The sequence below is a fragment of the Meles meles genome, chromosome 16 (genome assembly GCF_922984935.1).
Source record: "Meles meles chromosome 16, mMelMel3.1 paternal haplotype, whole genome shotgun sequence".
Lineage (NCBI taxonomy): Eukaryota > Metazoa > Chordata > Mammalia > Carnivora > Mustelidae > Meles > Meles meles.
Window position 1 is genome coordinate 39649188 of NC_060081.1, and position 23258 is coordinate 39672445.

Here is a 23258-nt window from a genome sequence, read left to right on the forward strand (position 1 = left end):
AAACCAAACCACCCATCTGCCACGATCAAGCAGTCCCCTCCTTTCTGGCTCATTGTCCCCGCTGCCCATCTGAATGACACTCGGATTCCGTCTAGACTGGTCCAATGCTGTGCTCACCTCTCAGGTCCCCGCCTCTCCTGTCTTGCCCAGTCCAATCTAAGAGGGTCACAGCTAAGGAGTAAACATGACCTTCCCATCCTGCTGAACTATCCACAGTGGCTGCATGCTGCCAAATGACCAAGCCCCAAGCTCCTTACCGGGACCCTGAATACCACTTTCATTCTTCCATCCCATCTGCCTGCCTCTCCAGGTGCATTGCCCTTCTCCCCACGTGCAGCCTTCTCGCCATAAGACTGAAACTGCTTTTTATCCCATCGGGCAGGTTCAAGCCTCCCTCCCCTTGTTCATGCTCTTCCAGGAACGTGCCAGCTCCTGCCCAACCTTTCAGACCCAGCCACCTCTTCACTCTTCAAGACTCAACTCAGATATTTGATACCTACTCATGGACATCTGTTCTGATGACCAATTCCCCACCCAAAGCTCTGTGTATTCCACTCCCTCCCTCAGCACCAGGAAAATGTTGCCTCTCAGAACTGTCCCAGTGTGATTTCCATTTCCCTAAAGAAAGGAACCTTGCCTGATTTCTCTTTCTTGTTTCCATGACTAACCCAGAAATCAGGCACATGAAGAGTACAGTCAACAATACTTACTTGTGAGAAGGGAAAAAAAAACATAACTGGCCCAATTTCTACATATACAGGTATGGATCAAGAACAGAAATTAGGGGGCACCTGGGTGGCTCAGTGGGTTAAAGCCTCTGCCTTCGGCTCAGGTCATGGTCCCGGGGTCCTGGGATCCAGCCCCGCATCGGGCTCTTTGCTCCGCAGGGAGCCTGCTTCCTCCTCTCTCTCTGCCTGCCTCTCTGCCTACTTGTGATCTCTGTCTGTCAAATAAATAAATAAAATCTTTAAAAAAAAAAAAAAAGAACAGAAATTAGCCTCCTACTCAAAGCAAATGGAAATACCAGTACATTCTGAAAGATATATATTCATAATGCAAATATTATTTGCATTTGTTATTTCTGCAATACTTGGCCTTTGAGACTTTCAGGTTGGTTGATAAGAGGAGCAGAGAAAGCTGGCAATCTTCTCCCCCACTGTCAGGGCTTTACTTTGTTCTGCTGACCTGAAGTTAAATCCGAATGTAAGCGGTTCTCTCAGGCCAGAGCTGAGGAACCTGAAATGCAATCGGCTCATAAGGCTTATTAACATGTGTGCCCTCCTCAGCCAGCATCTGATCTCCATCAAGGTGCATAGAGACCAATGCCTACACAGTGCCTAACAGCCTCCAGTGGGGACTGCAAAACTGTTTGGGATTGTGGGGTTCTTGCAGAGAATAAAGGCCTAAGGGAAAACATTTCAACAGAGAGAGCCAATGAGGGCAGATGAAGGAGGTCATATAAATAGCCAACTACTGGGATGGTTGGTGGCTCAATCGGTTAAGCTGCTGCCTTTGGCTTTGGTCATGATCCTGTGATTCTGGGATCAAGTCCCGCATCGGGCTCCTTGCTTGGCAGGGAGCCTGCTTCTCTCCCAGCCTCTGGCTGCCACTCTGCCTGCTTGTACGCTCGCGCTCTCTCACTCTCTCTCTCTCTCTCTGACAAATAAATAAATAAATAAAATCTTTAAAAAAAAAATAGCCAACTATCAACATTACCGAATCTAAGATTCTGGAGCTAAAAAGGTCCCCAAAGATCCACCTTGCCAAACCCTCTAACCTGAAACACAAAGACACCAAACCTGAGGAGCTCCATGATATAGCCAAGGTCACCTAGTAGCCATTAAGCCAGAATTCCCAACTACCCAACTCCCAGGCTGCTTTGGGCTACTCCTCTCTTCCTTCCTTCAAGCTCTCAAGAGACTTCAGGAGGGAAAATAAAGAAAGGAGGGAAAAGCTATATACTTTGTATTGTGTATATTCCCCCAGCATTTAATTGAGACAGATGGGGTGAACAGCAGATGGTGTGCCTGGGAACAGGCCCATCCTCCATGCCAAGATGCTAACTGGTTCACCAGTGTTTACCTGCAGCCCAAGCACAGTGCTCAAGCCCATAATGACGTTTTTCTTCTACAGCAGCCACTTTCCTCTTACAGGAAAAAATGCCAGGCCATGCCAGCAGCCAGTTCATTCCAAGCCCTGTAACCACAAAGACACGGCTCACCGTGAAGGTTGGACATAGTTTCCCGGCTCTTGCCCTTGCCCAGAGAGGGCTCACTTCTTCCTTGATCTCTCTCAGAGCCTTGGGGACAAATGTGAGTTGGTACTCATTAGACCAACATCTCCAAGACAGGCAGAGGCAATCTGAGGCCCCAGACAGCTTCACTTCAAATGCCAAATACTGTGTATCCCTAGAAAAGATGCAGGAAAAAACCTCAGAATTACTATCTACACCGCAATCCTAAATCAAGGCCTGAAACAAGTTAACATGTGCTCTGCTGAATGCTGAAATACCAGAATTTCATTTTCACAGCCTTAACATATATAGTACTTCAACTACTATGGACAAAAATCCATGAAAGCCCCAAACCAGCTCCTGGTTGTGGTTACCACTGTTACTGCTGTCTTTCAGGCTGGAGGCCACAGGCCTTTTCTCTAGGACTCACAATTTATGAAAGTCACATTCCCACCAAACACTGTTTCAGCCAAGAATGAGAGCCCCAACACAATGTAAATGTTAAGGTATCTCTGTGGTTCCTTTGTAGTACACTGTTAATCAACAAGCCAGGAGGAATTTTCACAAGGTTGTTACTTAGCATTAGAAACAAAACGCTTGAAACACCCACTGACAGTAACAGGGAAACGGCGTTTCTAGGTATTGAGACCACATCTCCAAAGCTCACAGGAGCCAGTGTTTAAAGTGGACTGCATTTTTCTAGGACTTGTAGGAAGACACAACTGGCCATGTGCCTTAGGCTCTGGTGGAAGGCTGTAAGAGATCCAAGAGTCCTGAATTTAGGTATTTATTTACCTTTAGAGAATTCCATATCCTGTGACTTCATAAAGTAAGCTGGGCTCTGACCTAATTCCTTTCCTTCTTCCCTTAATTGACCTAATGTCATGCATCCGTATAGAACTGATTTATCGCCAATCTATCCCGGGTACTGAAATAAGCTTGGAATGAATTCCTGGACATACTTCTCACCTCACACAATGCCAGAGCCAAGGAAGGGATCCAAAAGGAGAAATGAGCAAGTCTTTCAGTCTTTCAGGTCTATTATTCTTCACCTTTCGTGATTCCTCCTCCGGTTTCATTTCATTAAATTCTATTAAGGCAGACATGAAAGAAGCCTAAAAGAAAAGTTGGCCGAGCCTACCTGGTATTTTATTCACAGTTCACATCTGGGTGGAAGGCCTACATTTTCAGCTCCTTAAAAATGATGGGTTCTCCCAAAATATCTCTCTTCTGAATAAAGCTATATACTTTTGAGGCAATTTGTCAATAATAGTTCTCACTCAGTGAGATGTTAACTTTGTGCAAATACCAATAAAACTTCCACACACCAAATGGGATGACAACTTTTCCAGCGTAAAGATTCAGAGCCAATATTAACATTTGCTAAAGCTGGTTGTTGCTGTATTATTCTCTACACTTTTGGCATGTTTGAAATACTTCAAATTTTTAAAATAATAATAAAAATCTACTGCCTAGAAAATCTACATCCACAAAGAAATGTAAAAAAAAAAAAAAAGGACGATTTTTGCATCATTGTTAGTACCAATAAAAAACTGTCAATAACCCCATAAATCCATCAAAAGGAGAACAGCTAAACAAAATACAATATATTCTTAAGATAGAATCCTACCTGCGGAGAAAGGGGAACCCTCCTACACTGTTGATGGGAATGCAAGCTGGTGCAACCACTCTGGAAAACAGCATGGAGGTTCCTCAAAAAGCTGAAAATAGAGCTACACTACAACCCAGTAATCATACTACTAGGTATCTACCCTAAAGATACTAATGTAGTGATCCAAAAGGGCACATGCACCCAAATGTTTATAGCAGCAATGTCCACAATAGCCAAACTATGGAAAGAATCTAGACGTCCATCAACAGATGAATGGATAAAGAAGATGTGGTATATATATACAATGGAATACGGCCCTGGGTGGCTCAGTGGTTTGGGCTGCTGCCTTCGGCTCGGGTCGTGATCTCGGAGTCCTGGGATCGAGTCCCGCGTCGGGCTCTCTGCTCGGCGGGGAGCCTGCTTCCCTCTCACTCTCTCTGCCTGCCTCTCTGCCTACTTGTGATCTCTCTCTGTCATAAATAAAAAAAAAAAATAATAAAATCTTTAAAAAAAAAAAAAAAAGAAAGAAATGAAATCTTGCCATTTGCAATGACATGGATGGAACTAGAAGGTATTATGCTTAGCGAAATAAGTCAAAAATCGGAGAAAGACAACTATCATATGACCTCCCTGATACGAGGAAGTGGAGAAGCAATGTGGGGCTTGTGGGGGGTAGGAAAAGAATAAATGAAACAAGATGGGATCGGGAGGGAGACAAACCATAAGAGACTCTTAATCTCACAAAACAAATTGAGGGTTGTGGGGAGAGTGGGGGAGGGAGAGGGTGGTGGGGTTATGGACATTAGGGAGGGTATGTGCTATGGTGAGTGCTGTGAAGTATATAAACCTGGCGATTCACAGACCTGTGCCCCTGGGGATAAAAATACATTATATGTTAATAAAAAAAATAAGAAAATTTTTAAAAAATAAAATTATTATAGAATCTAAAAAAAAATGAATCCTACCTTGCAGTTAAAATGAATGAATTAATTATAACAATAAACAAATTATGTTGCTAGATACAAGAAGCATGTCTCAAAACAGTATATACACTATAATACCATTTAGGTAGAGGGCATGTGCAAACACGCACATACATACACACATACACACACACGCTGAATCTAGTCTTAAAGAAACCCAAACTGAGAGATGCCATTCAACAGACAAATGGACAGGGGTGCCTGGGGGGCTCAATGGGTTAAGCCTTTGGCTCAGGTCATGATCTCAAGGTCCTGGGATCGAGCCCCACATCAGGCTCTCTGCTCAGCAGGGAACCTGCTTCCCCTCCTCTCTCTGACCTGCCTCTCTGCCTCTCTGCCTACTTGTGATCGCTCTCTTTCTGTCAAATAAATAAATAAAATCTTTTAATAAATAAATAACAGACAAATGGATAAAGCAGCTGTGGTCCATATATACGATGGAATATTACTCAGCCATAATAAAGGATGAATACCCAACTTCTGTATCAACATGGGCGGAACTGGAGGAGATTATGCTGAGTGAAATAAGTCAAGCAGAGAAAGTCAATTATCATACGGTTTCACTTACTTGTGGAACATAAGGAATAGCATGGAGGACATTAGGAGAAGGAAGGGAAAAATGAAGAGGGGGGGAAATCAGAGGAGGAGATGAACCATGAAAGACTATGGACTCCGAGAAACAAATTGAGGGTTTTGGGGGTGGAGGGGGAGGAACGGTTAGCTGGGTGATGGGTATTAAGGACGGCACGTATTGGGGCGCCTGGGTGGCTCAGTGGGTTAAGCCGCTGCCTTCGGCTCAGGTCATGATCTCAGGGTCCTGAGATCGAGTCCCGCATCAGGCTCTCTGCTCAGCAGGGAGCCTGCTTCCCCCTCTCTCTCTCTGCCTGCCTCTCTATCTACTTGTGATCTCTCTCTGTCAAATAAATAAATAAAAAAAAATAAAAAAATAAAAAAAATCTTAAAAAAAAGGACGGCACGTATTGCATGGAGCACTGGGTGATATATGCAAACAATGAATCATGAAACACAACATCACAAACTAATGATGTACTGTATGGTGACTAATGTAACATACAAATAAATATATAAATAAATAAATAAATAAATAAATAAATAAAATGCAACTCATGGTTCTGAACCACTTTAAAAGACCAGTTATGGGGGCACCTGCGTGGCTCAGTAGGTTAAGCCTCTGCCTTCGGCTCAGGTCATGTTCCCAAGGTCCTGGGATCGAGCCCCACATTGGGCTCTCTGCTCAGCAGGGAGCCTGCTTCCTCCCCTCTCTCTCTGCCTCTCTGCCTACGTGTGATCTCTATCTGTCAGATAAATATTTTATTTAAAAATAAAATAAAGTAAAATAAAATAAATAAAAGACCAGTTATGGGATAAACACTCAAAGGTAAACAGAGTCTGATGATTGGATGGTACTGAAATGGCAGTGCTAATTTTCTGCTTTTAATGGATGGTTTGGGGTTTTGTAAGAGATGTCTTTGTTGGCAGGAAATATACACTCATGTTTTGGGGAGTGATAGGACATCAGGTCAGCAACATATTCCCAAATGGTTTAGGAAAAAATGTCCATTCTTCCAACTTCATTTACTTCATATCATATATAAAAATTAAGTCAAAATAAATATTAAGAGTTAAAATTATAAAATTCTTGCAGGAAAACACAGGGGAAAGCCTTCAAAACCTTCTTATATATTGGATATGACACCAACAGGGCAGGCAACAAAAGAAAAAACAGAAAATGGAATTCATCGAACTGTAAATTAGGGGTGCCTGGGTGGCTCAGTCAATTATGTGTCTGACTCTAAATTTCAGCTCAGGGCTTGCCTGGGTGGCTCAGTGGGTTGAGCCTCTGCCTTCAGCTCAGGTTATGATCCCAGGGTCGGGGATGCGCAATCCAGCTCCGCATCAGGCTCTCTGCTCATCAGGAAGCCTGCTTCCTCCTCTCTCTCTCTGCCTGCCTCTCTGCCTACTTGTGATCTCTCTCTGTCAAATAAACAAATAAAATCTTTTAAAAAATAAAAATAAAAAATAAATTTCAGCTCAGGTCTTGATCTCAGGGTCACGAATCTAAGCCCTGTACTGGGCTCCACAGTGGTTGTGGAGCCCACTTAAAAACAAAAAAACAAAAACAAAAACAAAAGGAAAACTTTTATATATCAAAGGACACTATCAATAGAGTGAAAAGGCAATCTACAGAATGGGAGAAAATATTTGCAAATCATACATCTGATAAAGGGTTAATATCCAAAATAAAGACCTACAACTCAACAACAAAATGATTCAAAAATGAACAAAGCACTTGAATAGATATTTCCCTAAAGAAGACACACAAATGGCCAATCAGCACATGAACAGATAGATGCTCAACATCACAAAGCAAAAGGGAAATGCAAATCAGAACAAGATCCCACCTCATACCTATTGGGGATAGCTATTAACAACAACAACAAAAAAAAAAAACCAGAAAAGAAGTGAGGGCAAGGATATGAAGAAATTGGTACCTTGCCAGTGGGAATATAAAATGATACCGCCACTGGAGGAGGGCACTTGTTAGGGCACTTCATAGGGAACACTTGCTCAAAAAATTAAACAAAGAATTGTTTAATTTTAATTGATCCAGCAACTTCACTTCAATGCATACACTCAAAAGTACTGAAAGCAGGCAACCGAACAGATATCTGCACACCCATGTTCACAGCAGCATTACTTGAGTAATACAGTCAAAAAGAGTCAAAAAGTGGGAACAACCCAAATGTCCATCAACTGATGAACAGCTAAACAAAACGTGGCATATACCTAAAATGGAATGTTATTCAGCCTTAAAAAGAATGAAATTCTGACACATGCTACATGAATGAACTCTGAAGACATCATGCTAAGTAAAATAAGCCAGACACAAAGGGACAAACACTGTATGATTCTATTCATGTGAGGGCCTTCAAATAATCAATTTCAGAGACAGAAAGTAGAAGACTGGTTACCAGGGACGCATGAGTGGAATGGGGAATTACAGTTTAATTGGGGGGAGTACCCGTTGAGGAAGATGAAAAAGTTCAGGAGATGGATGGTGATGATGGCTGCACAACCAACGTGAATGTCCGTAATGCCACTGAACTGCACACTCAAATATGGTAAAATGGCTAAAATGGTTCTGTTTTCTATTTTACCACAATTCTTAAAAAGTCTTATGATAGGGCGCCTGGGTGGCTCAGTGGGTTAAGCCGCTGCCTTCGGCTCGGGTCATGATCTTGGGGTCCTGGGATCGAGTCCCGCATCGGGCTCTCTGCTCAGCAGGGAGCCTGCTTCCCTCTCTCTCTCTCTGCCTGCCTCTCTATCTACTTGTGATCTCTCTCTGTCAAATGAATAAATAAAAATCTTTAAAAAAAAAAGTCTTATGATATAGACACTCTCAGAGATATCACATATTTTCTGAGTATGTGGTAAATGTGAGTAAACAAATTTTTATTAAGTCTGGAAGAAAAGGCATAGAACTTAACTAATACCTCTGGAAATGAGAGATTATAGTCAAAATCATCTTCAGTATTTTTAATTTTTTAAAAGGATACTGATTTTACATATTACTTGTAACAAAATCTGATATAAAAATGGTATATTACGGGCACACGAGAAAAATAAAAGACAGAAAAAGAACTGCTTCTATAAAAATACCTTTCTGGGGCGCCTGGGTGGCTCAGTGGGTTGAGCCGCTGCCTTCGGCTCAGGTCATGATCTCAGGGTCCTGGGATCGAGTCCCGCATCGGGCTCTCTGCTCAGCAGGGGGCCTGCTTCCCTCTCTCTCTCTGCCTGCCTCTCTGCCTACTTGTGATCTCTTTCTGTCAAGTAAATAAAAAAAAAAAAAATACCTTTCTGCCCAGGAATACTATAAAAACTCACTAATAAAAAAAAATTAAAAAAAAAAAACATTTCCAAACTGGTATTTTCCAGAATACACTGCTTACATGAAATTTAAAAAACAATAATAGGAGATTCTTCCCAGGAGAAAATGAAGGAGGCACAGGAACAACAGGAGCGGGAACAGAGGTGTGGCGGGGGAGAATCCACAGAGCATAAGGCCAGATCTAGTCTGGATTTTGAAATGAAATTTTATAGGATTTGTACTTATCCCCTAAAGGTTTCATGACCCAACAATGACACCACCAACAGTTAATAACAGCCTTTGCCCTCTCTGCAGTCAAATCACAGCGATTCCTGAACACAGCCACTGCTTGGGGGATTCTGTGGGTATCATGCCCCTGTCTGAGCAGGAGTGGAGAATGGAAAGAAGACCACAAACCTAGGTCTTTCCATTACACAGAAATTGAGGCTTCCGGGCTCCACTTTCATGCTTAAAAATAGAAAAAGAAATTGACTTCACATTTTATGGAGAGTAGTCAAAGGAATACATTTAATGTGAAGAATCTTCAGAGAAGTGCTATTCTTTTTTGTTTCATATTGACAAAAATAACTAAGATGACAGAACAAAGCAGGTAGAAAGCGACGATTATGAAACTCTTGACCTGATACCAGCAAGCGGTCCCCTGGCATTGGTCAGGCACAACAGCCTCCTCCAGCCCCAGATTTCCACTCTGCCTCTGGAGCCGCTACCACCCTTCTAACAATTACCTCCCATAATTTCCAAGATCAATGAACACCAGGAAACATACTTTTCCCAAAATAAATCCTTTTCTTCCTCTGACAAGTTCCGAACACTTAAGATTTAGAAACTGTCCTAACGATACAAGTTAAAATGGCATGTAAAAATCAAATTCAATATAAATGTTTCTTGGGCTCTCTACGGTCTCTTTTTATAAAGTTTTTTGCATTTGGGGGAAAGCTGGCTGATAGTGAAACACGTGGCTTCATGCTGACTTGAAGAAGGGGACCTAAATCCTTGAAACCTGCTCCTTTGTTATTGGACATCATCAAACAGAGGTTCTGGCTTTATGTCCAAACTGTGCCCAAGGAACTTGCAGAACCAGGGCTGAGCATCACACCCCTTGATGTCTAAATGTCTGATCTCATCCTAGAAACTCAAAGAAACTCATGCCATGGAATCCCCTCACTACCCTGCATTGGAGGCAGGAATGGGGTCTTCCTAGTAGTGAACTGTAGGAGGCTAGCCTTTACAGTGCACTCCACTGCTCAAACCTTGATATAAAAGAATTCAAACATGAGTCATTTATAGAAGACCCTTACTGTGGGAAGCAGAACACGAGTGGCTAAGAGCCTCCAAAGTACATCCAGACTCCACACCTCTCACCTACCTGTTGTAAGAGCTCTGAACTGCTCTACCTGCTGCCCCTTCCCTCGCCTAGATGCTCTCAAATTCCAACAACCATCCGGCTTACTACCCTAGCCGCCAAGGTCTCGCATCATTAGGCCTGGGTCACAATTCTATCCTCTTTGTCCTACCCTCTCCCAGATACCCCCGGAGCTCAGCCACACTGGCCTTTCTTCCACTGATCAACCCAGGGCTTTGCACTTGCTGATTCCTCCATCCAGCACGTTCTTCCCCCAGGCTTCATGGGCCTGACTCCCTCTCAGCTCCACCTCCTTCCTCAGCCCCCACATCTAAGGTAGTCCCCACTCCACAGCATTCTCTGTACCTCACCCTGTTTTGATTTCTTTATATAATCACAACTGTCAATTATGCTGGCTTTTGTACGTGTCTCACCACAGTGCAAGCTCCATAAGGGCGCGACACTGGCTCAGTGCTGTACTTACGTGCGAAGCTGGCACAAAGCAGGCACCGTTATCAGTATCTGTTACACACATAGATGAGAGGGTGGTAGGTAGGTGAGTGGATGGCTGGATGGGCAGAAAGACAGATGGATACACAGCGGGTGCAGAGACGGATAAATGAACAAGCAAACCAACTAATAAAAAAGGAGGATGGGCCATTAATAAAAGCACCAACCACTATGCATCCAGTGCCACACCATGCAATGAGGATTCAAAGCAGGAAGAGCCCGCCTGGATGGGCCCTGAGGTAAGCATCAGGAATGCAGTACAATATGAAATTAACCTTAAAAGATTGGGGGTGGTGGAGAGAACAGGGAAGGAGTTCCTTTCAGGTGGACGACCAGGAACACAAGGAGAAAAACAAAAATAACAATCAAAAACCAGTAAACGATCTGCAGGAAACTAGTCCTACAATTTAATGTGAAAAGCTTCTACCATGAACTTAAGTAATACATCATAAAATACGAACCCCTAACAATGTCCCGTGTGTTTAAAAGCAAATGATTAGCCAATAGCCCACAAAGCCTCAACATTCATGCATTCCATTAAATTGCAATTCCCCAGCCAAGGCTTGGTAGTGATGACCCTGGGTTTTTATTCAAGTCCCATGAATAAATCAACCTAGGAATAGGGCCAGATGTCTGGTACCCAAAAAACCAAGAGAACTATAAGCACTGTTTTTCAAACCAAAAATCTCAAGAGAGTATACCACTGGAATCTCACCCAGCCATTGGGCAATCCACATATTGGGTTCCCCTCTCTTAAGAAACAAGTTACTCGGGGTGCCTGGGTGGCTCAGTGGGTTAAGCCTCTGCCTTCAGCTCAGGTCATGATCTCAGGGTCTCTGGGATCGAGCCCCGTATCGGGCTCTCTGCTTGGCAGGGAGCCTGCTTCCTCCCCTCTCTGGCTGCTGCTCTGCCTACTTGTAATCTCTCTCTCTCTCTCTCTCTCTCTATCTGTAAAAAAGAAAAAAAAAAAATTTAAAAAAAAAAAAAAGAAAATAAACAAGTTACTCCAGGATGCCTGGGTGGCTCGGTCATTTGAGCATCCAGCTCTTGATTTTTGGCTCGGTCACGATCTCAAGGTCCTGAGATCGAGCCCCAAATCAGGCTCCGCACTCACTGCAGAGTCTAGAATTTTCTCTCTCTCTCTCTCTCTCTCTCTCTGCCCCTCCCCCCATTCACATATGCTCTCTTTCCCACTTGCTCTCTAAAATAAATAAATAAATAAATGTCTAAAAAACAAAAAAAGAAAGAAAGAAACAAGTTATTCCCCTGGCACAGGCCTCAATGTCACTCAGCAGAGGGGCCCATCATCACTCACTCATGTATTGAGCTGTTGTTCTATCAGCTTTTCCCTGACACATCTGTAATTGTGTCAAGAAGGTACCATGCCCTGGGAATATTTTCATCACTGCGGTGTATATGGGGGTGGGGGGTGAGGAACTGAGGGGGCACTGATGAGTATGTGACCTCAATTCTCAAGCCCAGCCATCTTGCTTCCTGGCAGCTGCAGTAATACAGGTTGTAAAGTATTTGTAGTCATCACAGCTGGGGGGACAGAGCGGGGGAGGGCAGGTGGTCCAGAGAGACCAATGCCTGAAGCAGATAAAAATGGCAATGTTCAATTTTCTCTGGTCCAGTAGTTCGCAAAGCATTCACAAAGAACTAGTTAAAAACATAAATCTGCTACTCTTCTGCCTTTCACATCCAGACATGCCAGGAACTCTCATTCAGAAAACCAGAGGTGGGAGGAAAGCACCCAGACCCTTCATTTTTTAAGATTTTATTTATTTGATAGACAGAGACACAGAGAGAGAGGGAACACATGCAGGGGGAGTGGGAGAGGGAGAAGCAGACCTCCTGCAGAGCAGGGAGTCTGATGCAGGGCTCAATCCCAGGACCCTGGGATCATAACCTGAGCCAAAGGCAGATGCTTAAAAACGGAGCCACCCAGGTGCCCCAAGACTCTGCATTTTAATATGCACCCTCCGTGGCTTGAAGCCTGTGGTCTCAGACAGAGAACACACCAGTCTGAGTGACTCTGCGCGGAACTGAGTATGGAATCGCTGCACACAACAGCCCCCAGGCCACCAATATCTTCATTTCTTTGGGGCCTTCTGAGAATCTGATGAAAGCCCATTTTTTACTTCTATCACTTCCATGCCACTCTTTTCTCTCCATTAGTAATGCAAATGTTTGAACAAGGCTTTCTACAAAACACCACTGGTTTGCCAAACATCTTTCTACAATTACCCGGAACTATGAAGCTCCTAATAAATTAGCTAAAAATTCCCAATTAAAATCTTGAGTCTGTATATTTAAAGCATTGCTTTGCCAAAGTATAAATCCATGGAAGGATAAACTTTACCTTCCTCCCTTGGGAATAATAAAAAAGATGCTTAGGGGGCCTGGGTGGCTCAGTTGGTTAAGCGTCCAACTCTTGATTTTGGCTCAGGTCATTATCTCAGGGTCCTGAGATCAAGCCCCATATTGGGCTCCATGCTCAGGGTGGAACCTGTTTAAGATTCTCTCTCTCCCCTTCCTTCTACCCCTCCCCTCCCAAAAAAGATGCTGGTTAATCTTTGGCAGGTCAAACAGTAAGGTAAGGAGTTTGAGGGGGAGGTTAAAGATTTTATTTGAGAGACAGAGAGAACACGTGTGCACCTGTGCAGTGGGGAGGGGCAGAGGGAAAGGGACAAGCAGACCCCTTGCTAAGCAAAGAGCCTGATGCAGGGCTGGATCCCAGGACCCCAAGATCATGACCTGAGCAGAATGCAGACACTTAACCAACTAAACCATGCAGGCACCCCTAGGAGTTTGTGTTTTTGACACAACCACAGATAAGATCAGAAGGTTAAAATAACTAAGAATCTGCCCAAAATGCATACAAAGGAACAAAGCCCTTAAACTTTAAATGCACTAGCCCATTAGTGCCCTGAGAGAGTTGTTTAATCTAATTGAAGATTATAAATGTTTCATGTGTCAAAGGTAGAGAGGATCACAGTTTTTAATTTACCAGCCAAATTTCAATAGGAGAGAACCAAACTCTTATCAATTTTTGCAATTTCAGTAAACAGATTTAAAAAGGTAAGATGAAAGTCGGTCAATCAATCAATCAATCAGTGGGTCCTCAAGCAAAGATAAACCATGTATCTCTTGCAAAGACCTCTTTTTAATTCTAATGTACCAACTTAGGACAATTACCTATACAGAAACAAATCAAAATAATAAGACAAAAGCGATCCTTTGCAGCTCCCCCAACAAGGAAGAAGCCAGCCTGCTTGGAAACATCTTCGAAGTTCACAACCTTTCCCACCAGCCAGGTCCGCATACCCCAAGTAGGGCACGGCACACACACACACTGATGGGACTTAGTAGAGATTGTGGCTGCTGGTGAGCCAAGAGCAGGACTGCAGGAGGTCAAGGATCAACCCAGCCTCCATATCCAACCCTCCCCCCAGAGGGTTATGCTGCTTTCCTAACTCAGGGAAGTCAATGTTCACATCGAAATAAAAACAAGGGTGATTTCCGTAGCCCAAGAGGTCCGGCCAGGTACCAGCCCTGTCCTGTTGGGAAGGCCCCTATGTGACAGGAGAATCCCAGGATTCAGGGTCACCAGCACTCCCACCATAATACCACGACAAAGATAAACAACACCAACGACAAAAACAACGAATGAAGATGCTCTTGCAAAGTCTCTGCTTCTGTTTTATTAACGCTTCTGCGTAAACACAACAGGACTCTCAGTCAACATTTGTTTGATGAATCAGTGTGACAAAATGAACTAATGACTGGAATAAAGGAGTGGATCTTGGTACCATTTTGGCAACCAGACTTAGAAGCACATTCTTGTCACAAGTCAACAACGTGAGCCTGGCTCAGGTCATGCAAAAACCGAGATGAAACCAACAGAGATAGGGAACTTCAACCTGGAGTTCAAGCCTTTAAAAAAAAAAAAAAAAAGGATAAAAAAGGAGAGACCTACACTAAATAAATGTACTTCTATGAAAAAACACAAACTTATTGGCATCAACATACTTCTTCATATACTGAGAATAACTCTCACAACCTCAAACTGCAGGAATGAAGATGAAGTGCCCACCTTTGTGCACCTGCCATGGGCTGCCACCTGTGTCCTAGTCTGTCATCCATTCCACCTTTGGGATTCCGTAGCACATATTACTTAAAAGGCTAGCCCGTCTCTGGAAGTACAAATAAATAAAACCAAACAGAGCTCTTTCCCCACCCACCACTCACCCCTACATATTTCCTCTTGATCCTACAGAAGTTGTAAATGTCTCAATCCAGCCATTCCAAGGTTTCCAGGAATAGAGATGGATCCTTGCTGATAAAACAAGTCTATGGAGAAAGTTATAAGTGAGGTGATGATGATATTCAGACAAGCCTAAAATTAAAAGCTCTGACACCATTTTTCACTGGTCAACTTCTCCCAGCAGTGTGTCAATACACACATGAGCTAGTCCAAAGATGTGTATTTGAAAGTTCCTTTTTTCCTCTCCTTCTAGCATTTCAATTAAGTGAGGGTTTCAATCACACTAAATAAATGAGAATATAAATAATTAATACAACACTATGAACTAGGTGGGCTCTGGGCCTGAGGGAAGAGTCCCTCAATTACAAAATACCCCACCCCACCTGCTCACACATACATGCAACCCCCTCTCGGTGAGACCCAGGCAAATAACCCCTACTTAAAGGGGAAGGGCATTTAAATGAAAACACAAGCAGAAAGCAGCTTTCACCATCAGGAATGGCTAAGGAGGGTGTTGAAATCTCCCAATATCTAGCCACCCATGGAAGAGCTCACACACTAGCAATCTTTTCTAGGTAATCATCAGCATGTTCCTATCAGAATCGTGTTCCTCCGTGAGAATGCAACAAGGAAAAGAGCTTCTGGCTGGCAGTTGTGCTACTGCTTCCGCGCCCTGATCCCTTTGGAAATATCTTTCAGAGCAAACACATCATGCTCCTGTTCCAACTTCTTCTCACTGTCAGAATACATCACAGGACCACACAGCAGCCTGTAAATGCACGGAGCATGCTGGCGATGCAGCCACAGAAGGCATGCAAAGGCTGCACGGCCAGTTCCAAGAGCAAGCAGAGAGCTGGTTAAGGCAGGCAAACCGCTAGTCACCTTTACCAGCGCAGGCCTCATGGGCAGCAAGTAGAGCTCTGGGACCTGTGAAAATAAGCTACCCCCAACCGAAGTGTAAGTTTGGGAACAACAACCTAAATTGCCTCCTCCCCACCGCATCTTTAAAGGTCAGTGAAAACCCTCATTCTGGGAGGCCGGCCCAGCTTGACCACATCAGCAGTGGCATCAGCCTTCTCAGAACCCAGGACATTCACAGACAGCACAGCCCCCACCCACCCATGACACATGAGTTCAAAACAAACTACACAATCCAGGCTCACCCCCAAGACTTGGCAGTGAACAAGACCAAGGGAACTTGAGTTCTAGCAGTAGGGTGGACAGAGGAGGGACAAGGAAACAAGCAGATCATAACAGAACGGCCAAGTGCTATGAAATTAGTCATCAGAGTACGGTGACAGAGCACCTGGCAGGGGCTTCCTCAGGACTGAGGCAGTCAGGGTATACCTTCTGAGGAGGAGACACGGACACTGAGACAAGAGTCAGAGGTAGGAAAGAGCTCAGTGTGCTCTCAGAGCAGGTAAAGTATAGGAACCAAAGCGCAGGTGGCTGCAGGGCAGGGCGGACTGAGTCACAGAAGCCTGGTGACTAAGGCATGGTAAGTGATAGCAGGGAACTTAGGTTGTAATCTAAAAGCATCAGAAGGCACTGGAGGGCCTTAAGGAGGAGCAGGACATGATGTTCTTGTGACCCATCCTACACTGTCCTGTACTATTCTGTACCTCCCTCGCTGTTATCAACCTTCTGGGTTTACACTGCCCCACACCTACTCCTGGGAGCACGGACTGGGTCACAGCACTTCTTTCTCTCCCTCAAGTGCCCAGTATACTGCCAGGTACTAAAAAAGACACTTAATGCATAAATACACACACAAACAGAGTGCATTTGTCCAGACAGTTTAAAGAACCTGTACATTTTTTAAGATTTTTTTAAACTTTATTTATTTGAGAGAGAGGGAGAGGGAAGGGGCAGAGAGAGAAGCAGACTCCCTCCTGAGCAGAAAACCTGACACAGGGCTCAATCCCAGGACCCTGAGATCATGATCTGAGCTGAAGGCACCCCTAAAGAACCTGTGTTTTAAAATTTGCCAAGGGGCGCCTGGGTGACTCAGTGAGTTAAAGCCTCTCTCTGCCTTCTGCTCGAGTCATGATCCCAGGGTCCTGGGATCGAGCCCCACATCAGGCTCTCTGCCCAGCAGGGAGCCTGCTTCCCCTTCTCCCTCTGCCTGCCTCTCTGCCTACTTGTGATCTCTGTCTGTCAAATAAATAAATAAAATCTTTTTTTAAAAAAAGTGCCAAAATAACCATTTCTCTACAATGTACATAGTTTCGCTACTAGTTGGATTATACTGAGAAAATAAAACATTTGGAATTAAAAGCTCAACTGACAGAAAGGCATGCTTATCTATAGGTGAAAACAATTTGGCAGCTGTCTTCCTACCAACACAAAAGCAAGCAAATTAGCTATTTGCCCAGAGAGGAACCCCCTTCTTTTTTTTTATTAGGTTCAGTTAGCCAGCATATAGTACATCATTAGTTTCTGATGTAGTGTTCAATGATTCATTAGTTGCATATAACACCCAGTCTTCTGGGAATGGAAAGGGCGAGACAGACCACAGGCAAGTGGCCGGCCCTCACCGTCACCAGGGCTCTCCATGCCTACTTGTCGCCCCCTACTGGTCAGTGAGAGGACACTGCTCTGCACCCTGTTGCCAGCTCTGAGACTCCTGAGCCAGTTAACTGGTAGAACAAATGAAATTGATACAGCACAATTCATGCATTTGAAGAGAAAGCTCCTAAACGAAAGACTCAGAAATGGCTAAAATGGATGCCTAGCTGGCTCAGTCAGTGGAGCATGTGACTCTTGATCTTGGGGTTGTGAGTTTGAGCCCCACATTTGTAGAGATTACTTAAAAATAAAATAGTAAAAAAAAAGACTTTCTTACTCTAATAAGCTAACATGCCTCATCAGATGGTAAAAGAAAAAAAAATCATGCTTTGTATGTCTTTATGTTATAAAGAGGAGGTACTAACTGAAATAAGGTTTAGGATCCCAAAGATACAATACATTATTACTCTCTTAGAGATTTAGAATGAAAACAAAAACGTGACTAAAATTTTTCTCCAAACAGAGTTATAGCAGAACTAGAAAACAGCAATCACATCAAACCAGACAGAGTAGCCCAGTGCCCAGAGCACGGTGTCCCAGAAAACAAGATTCAAGACCACGTCCAGGGACAAGCGGCAGCAGTGGCAGTTGCTGCTCAGCGGGCAGGTCATCGGGCCCCGCCAGCAGCAGAATTAGACAACACAGGGCTCAGGGGGCCTCAGCAGGAGTCCCTGAAGATCACAGTACACAGAGCAGGCAGCAAGCAGAAAGGAAACGGAGGCGTTTCTCGACTGGAAATGCTCAGGAATATTTAAAAGCCACAGGAATGAGATGGATGAGTGAGACAGACAGACCGACTGGACAGAAGGACAAAGTGCTTAAGGGAAGCTGCCAGGAAGGTACAGGGGAGGCCAGGGAGGGCGCCACAGCCCAGGGCTTTGCTTGTAGAAGGGCTCACCTTTGGCTTCACCCTTTATTATAATAAAGAATTAACTCTTTATTATAATTTTTTAACAAGGAGCTGCTCGTTTTCATTTGGCACTGGGCCCCACAAATTATACAGCCAGTCCCGGCCTAGGGGAGGTGTTGGCCTCAGCACAGAGAAGGGCAGCTCTGCCACCTATGTAGGAAGAGGGGGATGGAGAAGCAGGGTCAATGCCTTCAGATGGCTTCTTTGTGAAGCAGAAAGATAGCCATCTGTTATGAACAAGCAAGAGAGCAGATGGGGGGGGAAGGTTAATAATATTCCACATAGGGTGGAGAAATTTGGTCAATTCATCTTAACCAAGGGGCTGAAGTTAACATAACCTGTAATAAGACAGATCAGTCTCATGTACTTCCCTATGATGCACTGAGAAAGGCACATCATTTTTGTGCTATTTGGTATTCCTGTCAAAACACATATCCTCACTGTAATCAGAGAGCCCAAATTGAGGAATCTTCAACAAAACAGCACACCAATACTCTTGAACATCCTCAAGGTCATGAAAGACAAGGAAAGGCTGAGGAGCTGTCACAGATTAGAGAAGACAAATGACAATTAAATGCAATGCAGGATTACCCGGAAATAGAAAAAGGACATTAGAAGAAAAAAAAATACTAGTGAAATTTAAATAAGGTTTGTAGTGTAGTTAATGAGGTGGGAAACAAAGGTAAAAGGAAAGTTAAATTTCCTTACTATTTACAGCCTATTAACAAGTCCTTAAAACAGGCAGAGTGACATTCCTCTAGGAACTCAGCTGCCTCAATGTTAATACTTTGATAAGGGCAAAAAGGTGCTCTTAGCCTAACATTATCTCAACCTCCTGGATCTTTTAACATATTAAAAATTCCTTGGGAAACTTCCTTTATCTCTACCCCCAAGATATATTTTAGCAATCATCCTCCAAGCACATGGCCCAGTGATATACATCTGAAGGGTCTCAAGGTAGGGTTTCACTAGTAATAAATGACCTTGTCCTAACAAGAGCTAGCCCCCTCGGGGTCCTGGAAACTTTGCTTGCAAAATTCCTTAGAGACTTACTAACCCCCTCCCAACGTGAAAGTATATAATCAGGAGCTCCTCACAACCCCAGGGCAGCTCTTTCTGCCCAAAGGTCCTGTCCTGGTGCTTTAATAAGACCACCTTTTTGCACCGAAGACATCTCAAGAATTCTCTTGGCCATTAGCTCCAAACCCCAACATTCCCGCCATCAATTAACGGTAACAAATCAGTATTAATCTCAGTGTTCCATCAGTACACTATGATTGTGTAAGGCAATAAAGTTACACACTGGGTAAAGCAACCAGGGGAACCGTGACTCTAACTTTTCTTAAATCTCCAATTATTTGGGGGCACCTGGGTGGCTCAGTGGGCTAAAAGCCTCTGCCTTCGGCTTGGGTCATGATCTCAGGGTCCTGGGATCGAGCCCCGTGTCGGGCTCTCTACTTGGCGGGAAGCCTGCTTCCCTTCCTCTCTCTCTTCCTGCCTCTCTGCCTACTTGTGATCTCTGTCTGTCGAATAAATTAATAAAACTTCAAAAAAAAATCTCCAATTATTTCAAAATAAAACATTTAAATTTTTATGTGGATTTTTCATTTGTGATTTCCTTTAATGTTAAAGTAATTCCAGAAACTTTAATTATCACCTTTGAAGTCCAGCACTACTATGTCAGACGTGTTCCTGCTTCTCTATCAACCCAAACAATCAGCAACAAGTAGGAAAGGTTATGTTCCCCTTAAAAATAGTAACTTGGAACTAAGGCGGGGGGGAAACAGTTAAAAAAAAAAATCACCCACAGGTAAACTGCTTGTTTTTCTAACTTTCAATAAACTGAATAAAAATTTTAAAAATAAAAATAAACCATGGCCCACAATGCACAGGAACCACTGGCATTCTTCTCCAAAAAATGCTGGGAGGTGGCAAGCATTCAGGGAATATTAGATTTCTCAAACAATGTCAGTGACTACAGATTTTAGGCAATAATTTTTTGCTTCCTGATTTTGAAAACTGGGTTTGCATCTTGGTTCCGCTTCTTAGCAGCTATGCGACCTTAAGCTACTGCTTAAGCGTGGTGCCTCCATTTCCTCATCATACCCTATGATAAAGATTAAATCACTTAGTACATTTAAAAAAAAAAAGAAACCTGGGTGCCTCGGTGTCTCAGTTGGTTGAGTGACTGCCTTCAGCTCAGGTCATGATCCTGGAGTCCCAGAACTGAGTCCCACATCGGGCTCCCTGCTCAGCTGGGGGTCTGCTTCTCCCTCTGACCTTCCCCCTCTCATGCTCACCCTCTCTCATTCTCTCTCCCTCTCTCAAATAAATAAAATCTTTTTAAAAAAAAGAAAAAGAAAAAGAAACCTTAGAGCAGTATCAACGTATAGTAAACTGTATTGGGAGAGGCTGAGATGAAAGTAGGATGACACCAGATTTAGGCCTGGCTGACAAGGTAAACAGTAGTCCCACGAATTTAGGAAATAAGAAAACAGAAGGAATGTATAGAAGTAGGGTGGCAGGAGTTTCATTTTAACTTTCTGCATTGCAGAGGACCATCAACTGCAGACTGCCAATTGACCTAAATCAGTCTGATTTTACATAACTATTAGGTTTTCTTGGTTGACAACAGTAAAGACCCAAAGAGGAGGAGAGTCTGCTCTCCCCCTCTGGACAGTATCAGGTTGTACTAATGACAAGTCTTAGACCAACTTCAGCCATACATGCAGACCTTCATATTTAAGATGTGAATTTATAAGCAAGCAGAAACAAAAATAATTCACATCAACTCTTTTATAAAGCTGGTAGAGCCTTAGTACTCTATCCCACTGGCTGTCACAATGACAGCTTCATAAGAGGTTCTCCAGTGGCAGATACACGAAGCAACCAGAGTCTTCAGCCACCTGTGCTGGACAGGGGACTATTCAGGCGTTGCCCATAATGATTCAGACTATGGGCTGCTATCTTCTCCTACTCTATTCTTGTGAAAACAGTATCTCAAAAGTGTTTTATCCAATAAATATCAATGAAAGAAACATTATAACTTTGAACACATCATCCAGTTTTACATTTATCTAATACTTCCCCCACCTACTGCATCATTCCAATTCATAGCATCCTAGGAAGGGGAGGGTGGGGTGGGGGAGTAGGAAGAACAGAAATGTCCCTTTGGTCTCACTCCTCTGCCTGCTCCCATGTGTCTCGAAGGCTATTAAGTGGGCACATTAATTAAAGCCTCAAGAAGTGTTAAGCATCTGTAAGAACCATACAGGTTGCAAGAACTATCATAGATTTCCTTTCTCTATTTTAATTAAAATTTTTTCTCAAAGCTTAGAGAGCTGGCAGCAAATCCAGGTCAGACAGTGCTTTAGAAAAATAAGGATTTACAGAAAACCTCAGGTGGCACATGTACCCACAGCTGGGACAAAACCCACTCCAGGTAACCATTCTGATCCCATGCAGAGGACAGGCCAGGGCTCAAGTGGAGTTGTGCCATTACTCTGCTGCCACCCAGCGGCGTGTGGGTGCCAAAGCACCTCGCAGCGGGGAAAGAGGGGGCTCTGGCAAAGGACATTTTCTCTGGAATCCAAAGTCAGGAGGAGGTTAAGGGAAAAGTACTGTCCAGCCTACCACAGCACCAAGGAGATGCAGTGTAAACAGATGCATTCTTGGGAAGGGATGCATTAACACAGATACTAGTTCACTACAATGAAGTCTTTTCTCCACCTCAGACAGAGAACGGCTCCAGGGACTCAATCGAAGCCAAAAACCAAGGGACAGACCCCGACAGAGTCCAGGCTTACCTGCTTTGGGTCAGAGGTAGCAGCGCCAGGAGCCGGGGACTCCAATTCTATGGTCACAGGTCCGTCATTCTGAATGTGGACTTGCATGTAGGCACCAAACTTGCCATCTGAAAGAGCAACGCAAACAGTTATGAGAGATGGAGACCCCAGGTTACCCTGTCTAAAAAGTCACCAGATCAATGCAATCAGAAACATGAAGAGTAGGACTAGCCAGTAAACACGGGAAAAGGTGGAAGTAGAGAGGGAAATGCAAAATTAAAGAGCAGAGGTGCAAGCCCTATGGACTTGGCAAGAATGAAAAGATCTGGGAACATCAGGTGGGGAAATGTGGGCTTACAGGACCATAAAATGGCCGGAAGGTAAATTGGTTTAGCCACTTCAGAGGGCATGATGGTGCTTGAAAAAGCTCTACAACTCCGGAATTCCACCTTGGGGGAAGGGGGAGATCTACTCAGAAATTCTTACACAAAAGGAGTGTTCGAGGGTGTTCATCCAAGCAGCATTTAAAGATTTTATTTATTTATTTGACAGAGAGAGAGAGAGAGCACAAACAGGCAGAGTGGCAGGAAGAGGGAGAGAGAGAAGCAGGCTCCCTGCCGTGTAAGGAGCCCAATGTGGGACTCGATCCCAGGACCCTGGGCCAAAGGACCCTGACCTGAGCCAAAGGCAGCTGCTTTACTGACTGAGCCACCCAGGCATCCCCCAGGCAGCATTTATTACAGAAAAAGTGGACACAATCTGTCCCTCACTGGGGGGATAAATGCATAAACTCTACTTTAACTCCTCAGTGGAATACTATGTGGCAGCTACATGCGTCAACAGGGCAAATCTCAAACACGTGATGTGATCTTTAAAAAGCCACTTGCTGGGGTGCCTGGCACCCACTGGGTGGCTCAGTCGTTAAGCATCTGCCTTTGGCTTAGGTCATGATCCCAGGGTCCTGGGATCAAGGCCTGGATCGGGCTCCCTGCTCGACGAGAAGTCCTCTTCTTCCTCTCCCACTCCTTCTGCCTGTGTTCCCTCTCTCGCTATGTCTCTCTCTGTCAGACAAATAGAATCTTAAATAAATAAAAATTAAAAGCCACTTTTGGGGTTCCTGGGTGGCTCAGCTGGTCAA

General features: G+C 43.9%; 1 protein-coding gene across 1 annotated transcript in view; it reads right to left on the reverse strand.

Moving 5' to 3' along the window:
• DTD1 (D-aminoacyl-tRNA deacylase 1) overlaps positions 1 to 23258 on the reverse strand; it is a 175998-nt gene that overhangs the window by 126641 nt on the left and 26099 nt on the right. Inside the window, exon 4 of the mRNA XM_045981176.1 lies at positions 22142 to 22248. Within this exon, the coding sequence (XP_045837132.1) occupies positions 22142 to 22248 (107 nt within the window). The remainder of the gene's footprint in view (positions 1 to 22141; positions 22249 to 23258) is intronic.